The sequence below is a fragment of the Falco rusticolus genome, chromosome 1 (assembly GCF_015220075.1).
Source record: "Falco rusticolus isolate bFalRus1 chromosome 1, bFalRus1.pri, whole genome shotgun sequence".
NCBI lineage: Eukaryota > Metazoa > Chordata > Aves > Falconiformes > Falconidae > Falco > Falco rusticolus.
The window spans coordinates 8,375,439-8,389,017 of record NC_051187.1 but is presented as its reverse complement, the minus strand read 5'-3'; the positions used below and the strand labels follow the sequence as shown (position 1 = coordinate 8,389,017).

The 13,579-nt window shown below is 57.1% G+C and overlaps 1 protein-coding gene across 1 annotated transcript; it reads right to left on the bottom strand.

The window, feature by feature from the left end:
- Positions 1-7,587: 7,587 nt before the first annotated feature.
- GALR2 (galanin receptor 2) lies at positions 7,588-11,644 on the bottom strand. Its single transcript, XM_037400480.1, has 2 exons — positions 10,769-11,644; positions 7,588-9,387 (listed from the first exon to the last, which is right to left on the bottom strand). Exons 1-2 carry the CDS (start codon positions 11,107-11,109, stop codon positions 8,607-8,609), a joined length of 1,122 nt encoding a protein of 373 aa, XP_037256377.1. The 5' UTR covers positions 11,110-11,644; the 3' UTR covers positions 7,588-8,606.
- Positions 11,645-13,579: the final 1,935 nt, after the last annotated feature.

The window sequence follows — 13,579 nt, the reverse complement described above, 5'->3', positions numbered from 1 at the left end:
AGAGCACCTTCTTCCTTCCCTGTTTTTCTTTGTCTCCTGTCTTGTCTTGCATCTCTTTCCTGCAAGCCAAGTCCATTCCCTTCACTTAACCCATGGGCATCGCATGAGAAACAAGTGCTGCTCTCCCGCATGCCTTGGGGTGATGCCAGCAGGCTTTGCAGGAGCGGGACTCTGCCATCTTCACAGCAACACCTTTCAGAGCTTTGGCGCTCGTATGTTGTTTCTGTGGTCTCTAGCAAGGCACCTCCTGCCCCCACCTCACTTAGTCCTGCTGCTTGCTCTGTTGTGGGATCTTCTGCGTTATTTGCCCATGGTAGCACTTGAAATACAGGATTTAGAGCTAGGAGTGCTCGCAGTAGGTGCTACGTTGCAATCTGGAACAAATCCATTATTCACCTGAGCCTGTGTTTACAGGAGTGAATGTACGCTGGTGTCTGATTAGCCCAGCAGTGGAAGAGCTGTTGTGTGCACCTCTGCTGGGAGGTGCAGAGGGCCAGGCAGACCTTGGCACGAAAAGGAGGGTGAGAAGGAACGGCAGAAGGGTGGAGAGCTGTGTTCTAACCCTTCTGCTGTTGTGTGTCCACCGACCCTGCCTTGTCCTAGCAGGGGAGGCTGCTTTGTGCAGTGTCACAGCTGTGAGATGGGCTGTTTCCCTGGGGCAGTCAGGGTTGCACATCCAGGGGAAGGTCTGCCCCCGGCAGTTACAATGCCAGTGGATAAGAGAGACAGAGTAGCAAAGGGCAGAGAGGTGACAACCTGTCTTGCCCCATGTCACACGGGAGCTGGATGTTAGAGCCTGGATGCAAAAGCAGGTCCTGCTGTGGCAGACCCAGCCGCTTGCTTGGGCTGCTGTCTCCACAGACAGCTTTTTTTCAGGTAGCTCCTGGTTATTCTGAACCCCTGACCTTCCTCCTCAGCCTGGACCTGAGCATGCTCTGAAACACCACCTGCTCTCAGCGATGTGGCAAATGCCTGAAACGCAGCAGGTTGGACAGGCTTGTGGGTTCAAGTCTTGATCACACCTGCCTGGCTGTCTTTCATGTGTCTGGCCACGCAGGCTACAGCACTGACCGGAGAACTCTCCTGTAGGGACCTTCTCTCCTGCTTTCAAACCTCAAAGGCTTGAGGAAACCTGAGACATCAGTGTTGGCTGGCTGTCCCTCTGCCAGCTCCAAGAGTCTCTGAAGGCTGGCAGGCACTGGACGGAGTGTTTTTAAGCATAAGCAAAGCACTGCTGGCTTGCATTACATGCAGTGTCGAGCCTGGTGGATACGCGTGCAGACACTCACCAGAAGGAGATGGATTTTTTCACCGTTCTGGATCCGTTTCTGCCACCACAGCAGTCTGATCTAAATTCCTTTCTCCAGGACAGTGGGTGGAATTTGTTGGTGCACTCGGGCTGAGTCTGTAAAATATTTTTTTTATTGCAGCCACTCTGAGGATGAGGCCATTCACCTGGAACAGTTGCAGGCAAAGCCAGGGGAGGGAAGGGGGAGCTTTGTCTGCAGCATTTCTGGAGCGTCTGAGCTTTAGTGTGCAGGAGCTGGTACCCTCCCTGTGCTGATGCTCTTGTGCTAACCGGAGCCCAAAGGAAATGAATGAGATTCTTCAGGGTCTGGGATGGGGTCATGTTCTCTTCTCCAAAGGCTCTGGGTGCCTCTGCATGGCCTATGCTGAAAGAGGCATTCCTGGGCTTTGCTGTCAGCCCGTTCCTCTGGGAAAGTGGTATCGGTCTGGGGATGGTGAAGAGCTGGTCCAGCTTGGCTCAGAGTTGGAGAGATGCAGTCAGAGATGGGGTGCAAAATACCCTGGTCTCTCAGTTACCAGCACCAGAAGTTGGCTGGGTTGTTTTCTACCCCGGGGATGCCCTGGCCACATCTGAAGGAGGGCAAGAGGCTGGTGTGGGCTGAGAGCCTAGCGTGGTGGCCACTGTGCAGCAAGGAGGAGCTGGAGTTGGTGAGCATGCAGGGCAGAGGTAGCTTCTGCTGCTCCCAGGTGTATGGCTTTTGGGTGGGAGTCCAAGACTCATTTCCCCTGAGCTAGAGGGAAAGCAAAGCCACCCAGTCCCAGTTTCCTAAATCCACCCTCCCACTTGCCCTGGCGCTAACCCTTCCCACACTGCCTCTCCCCTGTGCAGGGAATGACCATGGGGAGGTGGACAGCCTCTCAGCCTCACTGGGCACCTGCTGCAGCGGCCACAGCTGCTCCAGGAGCAGCAGCAGCTTTGGCCAGGGCCACCCTTCCTTGGGCTGGGAGTGGGGGGAGCTGCTCGTTCCCTCCGGGCTGACCTCAGTGTCTGAGCTGTGTCCGACACTAGTGCTGGGGAATGGCTCCGCATGCTCCTTGGCTTTTTATGGTAAGGAATGTCTTCGCAAGATGTTAATTAAGAGCGATCGTGGCAGCCAGCACCGTCCCCACACTCTCAGCACTTCACATCCCCCTCAAGAGCTGAGTATGGAGCCACGGGTGATGCTGAGACCTGGGAAGGGACCACAGACCTGACCTGGGGCTGCCACCCGGCGCCGGGGCTGCCCCCCTCTGCTTCTCCCAAGGTTCCTGTGGCGTTCAGCGTGCTCCCCTCGCCTCCCGTTCTGCTCTGCCACAGACGGGGACAGGCTGGGGGATGTGTGTCCGCTTCTCATTGCTTTGGGGCTAAAGCCCCATTTCTCCGTGGTGGGTTTTTTTTTGGTTTTGTTTTGTGGTTTTTTTTTTTTTTTTTTGTGGGTGGGGTTTAGCTTTTTGCCTTTTTATTTTTCATTTTTTTTTTACCCCTTGAGATGGCCTGGGCTGCAGGGAGGTGCCAGAGTCTGGGTGTGCTACTTGCTCTCATGGCTTCCTTGGCACTGACGGTTATTTTGGGGCAGCAAAAGGTTTTTTTGCCAAACCCTGCTGGCACAGGGACTGGCTCTGGGGTCCCTGCAGCCGCCCAGGGTCACTACTGGTGCGGTTTGCAGCTGGGAGCTGTGTCCAGCAGAGACAAGGGTGGGAGGCTCAAAAGCTTCAGCCCCCACCCCCTTGGCTGCTGCCTCTTACTAGACTGCAAACTTGGCAGATTAAGCGTTTGAAAACAAAACAAAACCATGAATCAAAACAGCTTCTTCAACACCAGTGATGAATCCACGTGGTGGAAAGCTCGCACCAACCTGATGTTTCAGCCAAGCGCCCCTCGCCTCCCTGCCCACTGTTGGGTCTGATGGGAGCTGAGTTCAGCCTATTTATTTTCCACTTCCAGTTGAATCTGCTTGTAATAAATGAACACCACTGCAACTCCCTAAGCTTAAGATAAAACCTCCCAAGCCAACAGACTGTGAGCCTGTCCCTGCTCAGCTGGGAGGGTGCTGAGTGGCAGCAGGTTGTGATGCTCTTGTGTTTTCCATCTGGGCCTGATATGGTTTTTTGGGGGGTTTTTTTGGTTGGTTTTTTTTTTTTAGGGGAAAATCGCTTCCCACTGTGGTTTTGTGCTGGCAGCAAAGCCTCATGCTTGCCCTTGAAGGGTGCGTTGAGGCACGGGGTGGGTGGGCGGGTGATGGTTCCATCCCCAGACAAGCAGGGGTGATGGTAGGTGAGCTGGAGGGTGCTTTTTTTCCCCCTCTATTTCTGTAGTATCCTGTAAATGGCGTAATGACCCAGCAGCTGGCCTAGGCTTCATTTTTGTTGCCTGGAATGAGTAAGTAAGTACCAATTGATGGGTGAGGATCCATAAACGAGGAGGGCAGGTTGGATGTGTCACACCGTAGAGAGCTGGGAAAGCCTGGACCTTGCTGCTCCTGTATGAGGGTGAGAGCAGTCACGCGAGCCGTGGGCCGTGCCAGAGGGGATTCAGGGGTGCTGGAGGCAGGAATAAGGTGCAGACCCCCCAGGCTAGGTGCTGTGCAGAGCCTGCCACCAGCTCACTGTCACCCTCTGGGCTCTTGCTGCTGAAGGGTGACTAGAAACGAGCTGGTGTCGGTGGTGCCCAGGGAGAGGGGGCACAGTGATGCTTTGGGCTGGGAGAGCTGCGTTAGGGGTGTCCCAGGACGCGTCTTCAAAGCGATCGTGGGGGTGGCTGGGCAGGTCTAGAGCCAGGTAGGGCAGGGCTCAGCCATGGGCTTGGGAGGCTGTCGGAGAGGCTGGGGACAGCTTTGTGCAGAGCAGAACTGTGCTTCCAAACTCCTTTCTTTGCATGTTGGTTTTGTACCATTCTCTGAAGCTGTCCCCATTCGGTGCCCAGACCCTGCTGAGCCCCAGCATGAGCAGCACCCTGGAAAATGTCTGTGGGTGGAGGGCAGCAGTGTCCTCCCAGGCTCTGTCTTGCAGACCCTCTCAGGGTGTCACTCCCCAGGGATCTGTTGTGTCTCTGGAGTGCTGCTCCCAACTCTGTTAGTGCCCACCCGGCACCCGGCAGTGAGAGGGAGACGGGTGGCAGAGTCAGTAAAGTCAATTTTTGCAGGGGTTGTACTAAATATAATTAGTGGATGTGCTGGAAGCTTCTGCAAACCATTGTTATTGTTCACATAAAATTACTCCTTGTGATGCTTAAAAGAAAATTGCTTGTCCTTTCTTTGCCAGGCTTTTTTGCATGTCCACACACACGCTCCCATCGATTCTACATGTTCGACTGCAGCATCACAGCACTGCTTTTGTGTGTCTCCAACTGTCCAGAAAGACAGTTCTGAGCCTCTCCTTTGGGGGAGCAGCTCTGCCAAGCTTTGGCAAAGGCTTTGCTTCATTATCACATTGCTGCCTTCTCATTTGGCCCTCTTGCCTTGCCCTTGCTTCCATGGCATACAGTGGTGGATGCATGGCTGGTGTACTTAGGAGAATGCCCAGGGCTGGGTGTCCCCTGGGGTGGTGCAGGACATGGCCCCTGTGTAATTTAGGGCAGGAGGCACCACGGGCAGGCTGTTGCATAGGTGTTAGTTTGTTCTTACACGCAGTTATTTGTCCTTGGCACTTTCTCCCAGCATCCAGGCTGCCGCTGTCGGATACGGGTGGCAGGGGCTGTGGGATGCTCCAGCCGTGTCGTACCTGCAGCAGTCAGCATCTTGTTTGCAAAGCTGCCCCGGTGCCCCACCGCCTGCACCCCTGACCCTGCAATTTGCAACACCCCCCACCCCTTTTCCCATTGTTTCTTTTTTATTATTTGCTTCTAAATCCATTTCTGCTAGGGCTGGATGCGAGCCTTGCAGTGGTGTGAGAGTGCCTGCATCCCACGGCACCTGCTGTGCTGGTGTTCTGGCAAGGTCAAGGCTCCTTGGAAAGACCCAAAGCTGCGAACTGAGCAGCGACCTGCGGCAAAGCCGAGCCGAGAGGGAGCAGCGGGGTTGCTGCAGTGGGTATGGTTTTGATGAGATGCTTTGAAGAGGTGACCTGTTCCCTTTTCTCATCTGGCTGATAGTCACAGCTCTAAGCTGCTGATGCTGTTTTGAGCCTCCTTTCCCATGCAATGCCAGCATACTTGGGAAACAAACCGAGTTTACAAAATCCACGGTAGTTTAGCACTTTTCTCCTGGTAAGTTGCTGTGAGCTTGCTTTCGCCAGGTGAGATTGCAGGATTCAGCCCAAGTGCCGTCACCCAGAGTCAGAGCTACCCGTCAGTCATCACCCTCTTCTTTGGCTGTTTCATGGTGGCCACGCTGCTGCCAAAGGCTCCAACATGGCTGTAAGAAGTGCGTCCCCAGAGACCCAGCTTTGCCGCTCAGTCATCCCCCAGCTGGGGGACAGCTTGGCACTGGGGGATTGAGAGGTCTGTGGCCCCAGCTTTTCCCACGGCCAGCTCGGGGGGGGGCACCAGGAGCCTCCCTGGGGCTGGGTGAGGAGCCTGGGGCACAGCCAGCCCCTCTCCGCCTGGCCTTGCTCCCTGTGTGTCCCCTGGGGCCAGGCACTGTGTGCTGGGTCACACTGTGGGCATCGGTAGCAAGAGCAGCAGCAGCCCCAGTACAGCCTTGGGGGGTTGCTTCTCCTCTTGGGTCCTTCGGTGAGATGAGATACATGGGTACCAGCCTAGTTCCTTCCCCCCCACCCTTCAGGGCTCAAAGCAAAGTCTCCCTCTTTCTGGGGGGTTTCAAGCCCCTTGCAGGGGCATGATGCATGGATTGAGATTTGCTGGCTGGTTTGGACATCTGTGAGCTAGTTATTTTTATTTTCTTGTGAATGCTATAAAAAGATGAACTTGGGAGCAACTCCTGTCCTTTCTGGGAATTCAGCCCTGTATGAAGGGAAAAACCTGGGCTTGAAAAATGAGCACCGACTCCGTGGGGCTTCCTGTGGTGCGGCCCCAGTGCTGGCGCTGTGATGCCCTGCAGCATCTCGGGCTGAGATACGTGGGTACAGGCAGGTGTGATGGGAAACCAGGTCTGGGGGGGACAAGAACAGGAGCAGGGTTGGTGGGTGTCTCCTCTTTGATGCACAAAGGGACAGGGGACATTGCGCCTCCAGCCATGGCAGCACAGGGACCCCCGTGCTTGGGCAGTGCAGAGGTGGTGGGACAACAGCTCCATCCCTAAGGCAAGGTGGTAACTGTGTCCGGGAGAGGGGGTTGAACCCCTTGGTGTGGGGGGACCCATCAGAGCCAGATCCTGCGGCCCTCCAAGCAGAGGGGGATGGGGGCAGGAGGAAGATAAGGTTTTGGCCATGTCTGCATGACTGATTCAATGTTCTCCCTGGCTGGGAAGGATTGAGCAGGGGAGATAAATACAGATGTAAGTAATGGAGCTGTTTATACACTCGCTCTTTGTGACTTATGGGTGAGCGCGCCTAGACTAAATATAATGGTTATTGATAGGAGGCAGTGGCTGATTTATGACCCTCTGTGTGGGGACAGGAAGACCTGGTTATAATAACACTCAGCAGGGGAAAACAAACGTTTTACAGCCAAAAGCTTCCTGGGAAGGAAGGCCAAGTGCTGGGGGTGGGTGGAGGGCAGCGCAGTGCGGAGGAGGGCTGTGTTGGGACCTGGGCCCCGGAGCAGACCCCTGGGAAGAGCCAGTGTCCTGGACAGAAATAGCCTCCTGGAACGCGTGGCGGTCCTGGGGAGCTCTGCCACGGGGATTCACAAGGAGGGAAATCTGTGCAGACAGACTTATACCCTTTGTAATGGTAATTTATAGAAATCTGATCTTCACAGGTGCTTGGTGCTGTCAGGGTACAGAGCTGGGAATTGCAGGGGTGCTCAGCACAGCCTGGCACAGCTCCCGTGCACTTTCACCAGCTCCTCTGGCTGTGCTTTGCCACAGGGTTTTCAAGAGAGTTAATTGATCCTATTCCAGTGATGCTCTTCTCGTACAGAAAATGACGGGTCTTTAAATAAAGCCCCGGACCGCTGGCGGCTGCAGGGCTCAGCTGCTTGTGGACCCTTTGCAGTGCTGAGTGGGGGTGCACAAGCCACGTCAGCCTCTCCTGTGCATGAAGGGGAGCGCAGTGCTGCTCCTCGCACCATCTTGATAACCCACCCCCTCCGCTGCCACGGCTTCCCTCACACCAGCGGGTCCCACCACCCCTCCAGCACCCACCTCTCTTCCGCTGCAGACTGTGGGGTGTTTCAAGGGAGCAGGACACGGGACACGGGATGGAGAAGGGCTTTATTGAGGCTTCCCCAGCTGCCTGGGGTCCCCCAGCACTCGCACAGCCCCGACTGTCCAGCCCCATGCTGCAGCTGCAGGAAAGCGGTGCCAGTGCTCCGCTTTGCTCTCCTCCACGGGCACCTCGCCGGGTCTGAGATGCTGAGCCATGCCCAAGCGGTCTGGAAGCATTTAAATCCTCCCCCAGCACTGACCTGCTGATGTCCCGCTCTGCTTCCCCTGGCAGCACACCCTCTCCGGTGAGGTCACGGCTGTGGTCCCCTGGCAAATAGTCTCCCTCCCCGCCAGGCCTTGGTGACATCTGGATGCTCTGCAAAGCCTCGCACGCACCAAAACGGCAGCACGAGCCACAGTCAGCAGCGCAGGATGGTGCCCCATGCCCTTGGCAGTCCCGTACTCGGGCCACAGCACTTGCCTCAGCTATGGATGCTGCTTCCAGCGGTGCTCCATCTTGGGGAAACCTCCCGCAAGCCACAAGCCCCAGGGAGACAGGAAAGCCCAGCCAGCACCAGCTGCACCAGGGAGGTTTGTCTCCTGATTTCTACGCTTTTCTCCTGCGTTTTCCTACCTGAGCTGAGCTTGCACCCCCATGGCTGTGGCCAGCACTGCCCTGGGACACAGCTCCTGAACGGAGACACAGAACAACCCAAGGCTTCCCAGATGTCCCTAAAAGTGCACCCAGCTAACTCCAGCCAGGTGCTGCGTTGGTTGGAGGGACCAGAGTTTTCCAATAGGCTCCAGACATAGATGCAACAGGGTGTAAGTCCATCCGTGACAGAGGAACAGGTGATGACGCATGAGAGATGATTTAGTGGCTTGATCTCTCTGCTCTCAGCCAGTGCTTGATGGAAGTAAGTCCTTCCTGCCCTTCGATCCTGGGTCAGTTGCTTGGTTGAGTCTGTAGCTCACGGCATTGCAGTTATGCTATCTGGGTGCATTTGAATGAAAAAGGGTACGATTTGAAGCATTTCAACCCAAAAGGTAGCCCGTCCCCAGGCCTGCGATGCTATGGGAGACTGCAAAGCCATGGGGTGGGAAGAAGCTCTGCTAGGTGATGTTGAAGGTGATGGAGCCACCATCTGCCTTCTGCTGATGTCCCACCAGCTCTGCCTCCCCCCAGGGTTGGGCTGGGACCTTGCAGCGCACGGAGGAGCAGCTGGGCAGGGCTGCGCTGGTGTGGGTCACCTCGCTGAGCTCCGCCTCCAGTGCGCTGACGGTGTTTGTCACTTGGACCATGTGCACTTTGTTGGCTGCCTTCTTGTGCAAGAGGCAGATGAAGATCTTCTTGAAGCCCTGGCGGAAATGTTTGGAGACCAGGGCATAGACGATGGGGTTCACACAGGAGTTGGCGTAGGAGAGGAGATGCGAGAGGATGCGGAGCACATATGTAGTGTGATTGAGGGGGAAGTACCCAAACCAGACACAGAGGATGACCAGGTGATGGGGCAGCCAACAGAGGCAGAACAGGACGGCTACAATGATGATCATCCTGGTGACCTTCCGCTTGGCCTTCTTGGACTCTGACATATCTTGGAGAGGGTCCACAGACCTCCACAGGTAGCGAATAGTCAGCATGTAAGTGAGGCTCAGGATCAGCACTGGGATGATGTAGCTGAAGACGAAGGTGCAGATGTCCATGACCTTGCGCTGGGAGATCTCCCAGATGGGATGGCAGACAGTCAGGTTGGCCAACTGGAACTCCTTATAGTAGCTGAGGTAAGGGCCCGAGAAGATGAAGGAAAGCCCCCAGATGAAGCAGATGGCCATGAGGGCATTCCTGGGCGTCCTCAGCTCCCTTGAGTGCAGGGGGTATCGTATGGCCAAATACCTGCATGGGAAAAGGAGAGGGATATGACTGCAGTCCTGAGGGCATGGAGAGCAGCTCCAGGGGCAGACTGGAGAAAGGGAAAAAGTGATGGATTTGAGCTTCCCAGGGCAATTAGTCACACAGCTGATTCCCTCATGCTTCTCGGGATCCCTGTGCAGCACAGTGGAGTGAAGAAGATCCTCTCCCCTGACCTGTCCCGTCACCCTCTCTGTTCCCAGCAGTGCTTGTAGGGAAGATGAGGATGGTCCCCTTCTGTCCCTCTCCCTAATCCAGCAAATCCTTACTTGATCATCAGTCTGGCTGGCACAAATGATAACAGCAGTGAGGATACGAAGGCAGGAGCAAGTCCCCAGGATTCCCAGCCACAGTGTTCCTCATGCTGGCACCCGTGAAAGCACATCACCCATTTTCAGTTCTGCAATTAGCTGGTTCCTTAATTATGCCCAGACCTGGGGGCTTGTGCAAGCCCCTATTTACTCAACACCGCTGTTCCTCCCAGCTGTGTGGGATGCAGGAGGGGAGGCAGCCCCCGGCTGTGTTTTAGCTCCCGGGGGGCTCGCAGCAGCCAGGGTGGTGTCGTGCCAGGGTGGCAGGACACGTCCAACCCTGCTCTGGGGCTGCCGTGGCCCTTCCCAGGGAACTTTCATGGGGACTTTCCACATCCCATCTCACAGGTTTTGGGCACTAAGCAAAGCAGTACTGGGAGCTCCCTGCCTCTCGCTGCAGGTTGGTAACTCACTAGCCCTTGCAGAGGCAGGGGCTGACCTAGCATGGGGTAAAGTCGAGGCAGGAGCAACCGGCTGCCTTTACAGAGCTTCCCAGCCAAAACCCACCCTGGGCCAGCCTGGGACGGGCGCTGGGACAAGGAACAGCACTGGGACATAAAGGGGCTTCTTGCTAATAAAAGGGGAGAGTAGGAAGAGCAGTGTCCCAGACCAAACGGATCCATGTCTTTTCCTCCTTGAGGTTTGCTGGCTTTGCTGTGGGCTGCTGGGGTAGGGGCTCTCTCCATGCTTCCCAGGAAGATCTGGGACTGAGCTTCGTTTCTCTCTGGTTTTCTATCCCCCCTTCAGCTGCCAGAGCCTCTGGATAAATTGGCATGACTGGATAAACCCCAGTCCTACAGCTTCAGGGTCTGAAAGCTTCCTCCAGCTGGGCACTGGGGACAGGGGTCCCAACCCAACCCTCGCTGCTTGGACCCCATCCTCAGTGGCTGCATTTCCTTGAACACCTGAACTGGGAAATATTCCTGGATTCCCCTGGGAGGTTGCAGCAATCAGGGTTTGGCTCCAGGGGCTTCTGTCCTCTCTCCTGCCCGGGGTGTGATCCCGAGAAGGGGGAGCCTCAGGGTGCAGGGAGCCCCTCCCAACCATTTTCCTACCTGTCGAGGGAGACGGTGGCCAGGGTGAAGCTGCTGGCATACATGGTGAGGTAGATGAAGAAGTGGACAGCCTTGCACATGAAGGGCCCAAATACCCAGCCCTCCAGCGTGTAGATGGTGGCTTGGAAGGGGACGCAGAAGAGGATGAAGCAGAGGTCGGCCACCCCCAGGTTGAGGATGAAGAGGTTGGTGGTGTTCTTCACCTGCCCATTGCGCAGCAGCACGGCCAGGACCAGGCAGTTGCCCACCGTGCCCACGAGAAAGATGAGGAGGTACACCAGCGGGATGATCACCGACTCGGGCTGCCAGCCCGCCTCGGAGCCTGCCGCCGAGCCGTTCATGGCCGGGAGCGCACGGAGCACACAGCAGGGATGGACCGGGGAGTATGTGCTGGGGAGATGCACAGAGGGTGCACAGAAAGCGCGGCAGGGATGCCTGGGAAAGGGGGTGCATGGAGGGGTCAGTGGGGAGCACAGCAGGGCTGCCCGGGAAAGGGGGTGCGCGGGGGGGTCAGTGGGAGCGCGGCAGGGATGCCCGGGAAAGGGGGTGCACGGGGGGGTCAGTGGGAGAGCGGCAGGGATGCCCGGGAAAGGGGGTGCATGGAGAGGCCGGGAAAGGGGGTGCACGGGGGGGTCAGTGGGAGCACAGCAGGGCTGCCCGGGAAAGGGTGTGCACGGGGGGGTCAGTGGGAGCGCGGCAGGGATGCAAAGGAAGAGGGAGGTCGGGGAAGGTACCGGGGCTGCACGGGAAAAGGGGTGCGCGGGAAAGGGGGTGCAGGGGCCCCGCCGGGGGGCACGGGGAGCCGGCCGGGGTGCGGGGACGCACGGCAGCCGGGCGCCCTTCGCCTCCTGCGGGGCGGCTCCGGCGCGGCGCGGCTGGGCGCTCCCCCTGCCGCCGCGGCGGGGGGGCTGGGGGCGGCGGCGCCGCGGGTCGATGCCGGCCCCCCCAGCGACCGCCGCAGGAGCCCCCCGGGCGGAGGGGCCGGGGCCGGTTTGCTCGGGGGTGGGGGGGATAAATCCGGCGGCGTGAAATGGTCTTCGGTGCCGTGACCCGCTGGGAAGGGGCTGGGGGAGCTGGGCTGGGCACCCGCAGGGAGCTGGGCACCCAAAGTGGGGTGTTCGGGTGGTTTTCTGATTGCTCCCCCTGCAGCAGCACCGGGAGAGGGCTCGTCTAATCCCAGGGGCTTCGGGGCTGTATTTTTTTAGGAATGGGGGTCCACTCGGACTGCGAATGTGGCCAAATTACCCAGCACACAGCTCAATCCTTGCACCCAAACACCCTGGAAGTGAGCTCAGCTTTGTAGGAGAATCTGTATTTTCCCCCAGGGGTGAGGGCATCAGGGTCATTCACTGCAGCAAGAACAAATCTTTTCCCCATCCGTCTTCTTTTCTTGCCTGCAAAATTGCCTGTTTTGTTCCTTCAGAGCCTTTGCAGATGGAAGTCTCGGGACTAGCCGGTGCAATCAGCTTTCCAAGGCCACTTCATCCAGCCCCCAGGCTGCCTCGCTTTGTTCCTGTGGAGAGAGAAATATTTAATGTATTGATTACTCCTATAACTAACCCACTGCACAGCTTCGCAATCGTCTTAATGGATGTTCAGATCTAAGCCTGCTGGCAGTGCTGGGAGGTCTGGGGACAGTCACAGCCCTGTCACATTGCTGCCACAGGATACAGAGCCCTTTTCCCCCTTGGCAGCCCACAGCACCCCCCACCAAACCGGCTCCTCTTCAGTTATGCAGCCGAGGTATGGGGGGAAGCAAGCACCCCACCTTGGTGTAAGGCAATTGGGAGCAGCCCAGGGGAAAGCCGGCTATCCTGCAGGGCACAAGGAGGTGCTGAGCCACAGCAGCACCGCTCTGCCTTCCTCTCCTGATCCCAGCCCAGCCACACACCATCAGGGACTCACTCCTGCCCTTGGCAAGGGGCATCATCCCCAGCCATGGCCACGGAGGTTGCAGAGCCAGCTTGTGGGGAAAGCCCAGCCCCAGGGAGCTTTCACCCTGCGGGAGCTGCCTCAGCTCCCTGTGCCCTCAGATACTCGCAGCGTGGCATTAGTGTTTGGGTTGATCCATGCTGGTGGTATCTTTGGTCTCCCTTGAGCTGCCATCAGCTCAGAGAGGACAGGTCTACCTTTACACTGCAGAGTTGAGGCTTTTAGTAAAGATGAGGGAAAACACCCAGTTTCTCTCCAAACACCAGTGCAACGTGCAACTCCCAGTGTCATACACAACGATCAGCAGCAGGACCCCCCTCATCCAGAAACCACAAAATAAATTTGCTGCCTGAGATGCAGATGGGTTATTTGGGCAGGGCTGCGGCAGGCTGGGGGTCTGGCATCCAAGGGTGGCTGAAAGCAAAAGGAAAAGGCACACTGGAAGGCTACCAACGGTCCCAAGCTGCAGGGGCTGGTGGCACAGGGACGGTCTGTATGGTGTGAGTCTCTGGAGCTGGTAACCCTCAGTGGATTTATTCCCCGCAGCTTTCCGTGTGACACCAAAGGCAACTCAGACCCACCGCCCTGCTGCAAGGCTCTGCTCGACGTGGTGCCACGAGTTTGTGCTGTCCTCCTCTCTCTCTGCCCTGGGAGAAGAGCAGAGCCAGCTCTGCAGCAGCAATCTGCACCGAGCCAGCAGCTGACAGTTTTATCCTCCCACTTACAAACTCCAGAGGAACAGCAAAGCTTCGTGCCAGCATGTGAGGAAGGTGGCACAGCAGCAACGTGCCTTCAGTGAAGCCTGACGGCTGTCCTGCTGTTGGAGCGGGTCCCTTAGTGTGTGCTGCCCACGTCTTTGCGCTGGGGCATCTGAACGTG

Excerpts from the sequence above, each read along its gene's own strand:
- GALR2 (XM_037400480.1), bottom strand. The coding sequence starts at position 11,109 with ATGAACGGCTCGGCGGCAGGCTCCGAGGCGGGCTGGCAGCCCGAGTCG. Across the intron at positions 9,388-10,768 it reads GCCACCGTCTCCCTCGACAG|GTATTTGGCCATACGATACC; the intron begins GTAGGAAAATGG and ends TTTCCCATGCAG.